General features: G+C 37.2%; 1 protein-coding gene across 1 annotated transcript; it reads left to right on the forward strand.

Moving 5' to 3' along the window:
* Positions 1–826: 826 nt before the first annotated feature.
* Positions 827–1,384, forward strand: LOC125498883 (uncharacterized mitochondrial protein AtMg01250-like). The gene has a single exon (XM_048647194.2). It carries the CDS (start codon positions 827–829, stop codon positions 1,382–1,384), a length of 558 nt encoding a protein of 185 aa, XP_048503151.2.
* The last annotated feature ends 4,028 nt before the right edge of the window (positions 1,385–5,412 follow it).

Consider the following 5,412-nt stretch of genomic DNA (forward strand, 5'->3'; position numbering starts at 1 on the left):
GGTGAATGCTCAATTACTGATGCATCAAGATCCTGAGAATGTTGATGTTGCAGATGCTGAAATACTTGCAGTTAGGAGTATAGAGTTAAGCACCAAGCTAGGATTGAATTTCTTCAGCAAAGAGCAAAAGTGGAGTGGATGAAAAATGGAGATGAAAATACTAAAATGTTTCATAGAAGCATTAGAGCTAGGAGAGTGCAGAATACTGTTTATGCCATAGCTGATATGAATGGAGCTTGGAGAGATAAACCAGAAGAGATCACTGAAGCTTTCTTAAATTATTACAAGTACTTACTTGGTACTACAATGGGTAATAGAAAGAAGGTGTGCTCCCAGATTGTTAAAAATGGTCCTCTCATCACTGAGGCTCACAAAAGGATCCTTATGGCTCCTTATACTGCAGAAGAAGTCAAGAGGGCTCTATTCTCTATTCCTGGAGATAAGGCTCCAGGACCAGATGGTTTTGGAGGCCACTTCTTTAGGGATTCTTGGGAGGTAATAGGAGGAGATGTTGTTGAGGCAGTGCTTGATTTTTTCACTAGCAAGAAGATGTTGAAGGAACTCAATGCAACAGTCATCACTCTAGTTCCTAAAACTAAATGCCCTGCCAAAGTTAGTGATTTCAGACCTATAGCATGTTGTAATACACTTTATAAGTGTATCACAAAGGTCATTTGTGGCAGATTGAGGAAGTATTGCCTGATATGTTGCTGAAAACCAAGGTGGTTTTGTTCATGGGAGATATATTATACACAATGTCATGGTGGTGCAAGACTTGTCAAGATAATATAACAGAAAAAAGGCAAGACCAAGTTGCATGATCAAAATGGATTTGCAGAAAGCTTATGACACTGTAGATTGGCAATTTCTTCAAGAGATGCTGCAACATTTAGAGTTCCCAGAAGATTTCACTGAGTTAATCATGGAGTGTGTGACAACTCCAAAATTCTCAATCATGGTCAATGGTTCAATGCAAGGATACTTCAGTTCAGCTCGTGGTTTGAGGCAAGGAGACCCCATGTCTCCTTTATTATTTGTGCTATGTATGGAGTATCTCTCCAGAGTGCTGAATGAAGTGAGTAACTTGCCTCAATTTCAGTTTCATCCTAACTGTAAGGCACTCAAACTCACACATCTGTGCTTCGCTGATGACTTAATCTTTTGTTGCAAAGGAGAATTTCCTTCTGTTTACTTGCTTCTTCAAGCATTTAAACTGTTTTCTAGTACCTCAGGCTTGAAAGCTAATATGGATAAATCTTCATTGTACTGTTGTGGCATGAAAGGTAGAGATATTCAGAGAGTGGTTGATGCATCTGGTCTTCAAGTCAGCTCTCTCCCATTTAAATATCTAGGAGTTCTATTTGCTCAAAAAGGATCTCTATAGCACAGTGTGATGGGTTGGTAGAAAAAATGGCTGCTCGAATCAGATATGGAGCACAAAAAACCTGTCTTAATCAGCTAGAATGCTTCTGGTGAATACAGTGCTTTTGAGTCTTCATCAGTACTGGGCTCAAGTATTCACTCTTCCTAAGACAGTGCTTCAAGACATTGAGAAAACATGCAGAGCGTTCCTCTGGAGTGGGGATAGATATTATCATAGACGTGGTAATGTGGCATGGGAAAACATCTGCTATCCTAAAAGCTCAGGTGGATTGGGTTTTAGGAATGTGTTAAAATGGAATATTGCAAGTATGGGGAAGTATGTTTGGGCCCTTGCTACCAAGCAAGACAATTTATGGGTGAAATGGATTAATGAGGTTTACTTGAAGCAAGAAGACTGGTGGGATTATGTCCCTAAGAAGGGTGTAAGCTGGTATTGGAAACAAATTTGCAATACAAAAGAGCAGTTAAAGATCTTGTTCTCAAAAACTGAGTTCTTGAGCTTTTCTCATTATCCTACAAATCAGGTGTATGAAAAGTTGTTGGGAGAAATGGTTCCAGTTCATTGGGATAAATTTGTATGGAACAAATTGAGTATTCCTAAATACAGATTTATCAACTGGCTTGCTATTCAGAATAAGCTACACACTACCAGCAGACTTGCCAAAATTGGTGTTAGTGATAATGCTACTTGTCTCATTTGTGGTATTGCTGATGAAACTCACTCACACTTATTTTTTGAGTGTCACTTTGGGAAAACTTGCTTGAATTACATTAAAAGCTGGTTACAGATCAGGGCTACTACCTCTGATATGCTGCAGTTGTATAGGTGGATTAGTAGAAGTAAAGTTTCAAAGTTTAAGAAGGTTGTGTGGGCTGCTGCTGTATCTGCTACTGTGTATATAATCTGGAGATGTCGAAATGAGGCCTATTGGAAGCAGCAGGTTCCTCACATACAAAAGATTACAGATGAAATCAAGTTCTTTGTAAAGAGTAGAATACAAGTTGTGTTGCCTGTGAAAATTGCTAGGAGAGATTACACTTGGTTTGTTGCACTTTGATGTGAAGTTTGTATAGTCTGTTTCTTCTGGTTACTTACCAGATGTTTTGGTTGTATGGTTTGAGGTTTCAAAAGTAATATATCACTATACTTACTTAGCAAAAAAAAAAAAAAAAACTAACCTTTGGAGTTCCAATGAAATCTTTCTTAGCTTAGATCATTCTCTCATGAGCAAAAGATTAACATGGTATATAACAAATTATAAATGGCTAAAAAATAACAATAAAGTGGGGTGTGGGGGTTTTTTTTGGGGGGGGGGGGGAGGAAACAAAATAAGATTGAAGCATACCACATCCAAGGAACACTTGGTAATTTCAGTTGCACACTTATCCCGTACAAGATCGAAGATCAGCTTCACTGGACAATGACTCGAACAATTTTGTATTTTTCCGATGTTCAACGTTCAATCTAGTGATTATAATAACTCGTTCAATCTAGGGGCGATGCATCCTTGTCATGATCCCGTTCTCCAAATTAGGAGACCCTGTCAACGCTGAGATTACAACAGTCATAGAAAAAGCACCAGGCTTAACATGTGGTGCACTTCGAATTCGTCGAAATTCATCGATGCTTCATTTGGTCATCAGGGGCGGTTCTTGGCCCATGCAATTTAGGCGACGGAATAGGGCCCCGAAAATAGATGGGTCCCAAAATATATTATATGTATTAAATGTTTGAAAGAAAAACAAAAGGAAAGTATTTGACCAGTGGTAAAGTAGTAAGGGATGGGGTTGTTTTAATTAGGAGTAGTTTTTTTCTACTTTTTGCTGCTTTAATTATGAATGCTGACTTATCACCTACTCACATTAATAAACCACCACGGGTGGGTTTTTCTTTGGCTGCTTCGAATCCCCAATTCCCCATTAATGGCTACTCTCTTCTCTCTCCTCCTATCTCTCTCTCATTAATTTCTACTCATACAGTCATACTCCTATATTTTTTTTTGCGATTTTCCAATAAAATTTACTCTATTTATGCCTAAATATTTGTTTATTTATAATTATTTGATATGTTGAGAGTATTTTTTTTAAAATGAGAATCTAATATCTTTTATGAACTAAATATGAAAGGCCCAAGTTTAAGAGAGTGTATAGGACCCCGCTATGTTTCCCCGCCCTTGTTGGTCATCCATTTTGAGAACACCCAGAACTCATAGCAGTCAAACAAACAAAAGCATTTGTAGGCGTACCCTAAAAAATAAATTTAGCACTAAACTTTAATCTCATAATCTATACTAATATATTAAAAGGCGTGCGTAAAGCAGGAACGGTGCCACGTGGCACTCTCCGTCGGGAGTTTTAGTTCATGTAATTCATGCACAATAAAAAAAATTAGAAATTGCATAGTATAGGTTTTGATCCCGTGACCTCAAGTTCATGTACTAAAGTTTTAACCACTAGACCAAGTTGTATTTAGTGCTATCATATCAAAGTACAATATTAATAAATGAAAATTTTCTTACCCGGGACATAGCCCGGGCCTAATAACTAGTGAAATACAAAATGTTGTTAGCTCGGTTATGCCATTGATTAGAGAAAACAACAAAAGCCCGACTACTTCTAATATAAACAAGTAATTACAGTAGAGCAACTAAAGATATTTCATGATCACAAAAGGCTCTGCTAGGTCTATAGTTAGGGATGGCAATGAGGCGGGTCTGAGTCGGGTCCGTTTGGACTCAGACCTAGACCCAAAACCGTTTATTTTTCAGACCCAAACCCGCCCAGATCCGTTAGGTCTAGATTTTTCAGACCCAGATCCGCTGCGTCTAGCGGGTCCATAGGTTGTAATCGGGTCCTTCTTAGTTTTAAGTTTTCATCACATTTTTGAATATATGTAATTTAAAATTTTCGCCCTAATATATATAGGTTCCTGTATCCATGGTTAAAACATTCTCTAAACAAAATTCTAAGAATGAACTCATAAAATATAAAAATGTTACAACTTACAAAGTTACAAGTCTTAGATGGAGTTTACAACACTAACGAGTTCACAAAATCACAACTCATAAAACCTTAAAGTTTAGGTAAAAAAAAATTTCTAATATGCAAATGGGTTTGCGGGGCAGGTCCGGGTCTAACATATGTGGACCCGCACCCAGGCCCGACCCATGCTCTTCGGGACCCAGGTCTGAACCGGTCCCATTGGGTGTAAATTTTTTGGACCCAAACCCTTATAAATAGGTCTGATCCTAGCAGGTCTGGGTCGAGTCCAGGCTTATTGCCATCTCTATCTATAATCTTTTAAAATAGTTTTTTTCTTCAAAATCCTTAAAATAATTGAACAAACAAACCCCTCCAACATAACCCAACCTAAACCCTCTAAATATGTTATGGTTCTAGATCAAGTAAGCCTAGAATAACTTATGAGTGAATCAACAAAAAAAAACAAAAAGGAAAGGTAAAACAAGCCGGAGTAGCTTGATTTCTAGTATAGTAGCTTTTCCTAGAGCTTATAATACCATGACAACTGAATATGTGACTACGCTATTGATGAAAACATAAAGTTTTCTTTCCAAGATAGCAAAGTATGTATGATCTTGTTCTTGTTTAAAGAAAATCCACCACACTTGTTTCTATACAAAATGAAAAATAAACAAAGTTAATCCTTCATGATAAGCTATATGCTTCATAGAAATTCGCCAATGTTGGGAAGATAGGGAGAAGAAAAATAACTTGTAGCTTAACTAGGAATTAGATTTAAAAAAATTATTTCAGATGACATATTTGCAATTTTAAGTAGGTATAACATTTGATCACAAGGCATCAATTATTTTGGACTTCTAAATGATCTCTCCCTTGTGAGAATGTTATTTTTTGGTAGTTTATGAAAATTTAGAATAGTGTGGGAGTGTCATCAAACTATATATAAGACACAAATTACCTTCTGATCATTCACACGACCATTACTGCTGAACAAATATCGCTAGTCCATGGTGTGAATGCATGGTTTATATCTGTAGACTGTATACT

The sequence above is a fragment of the Beta vulgaris genome, chromosome 6 (assembly GCF_026745355.1).
Source record: "Beta vulgaris subsp. vulgaris cultivar EL10 chromosome 6, EL10.2, whole genome shotgun sequence".
Lineage (NCBI taxonomy): Eukaryota > Viridiplantae > Streptophyta > Magnoliopsida > Caryophyllales > Amaranthaceae > Beta > Beta vulgaris.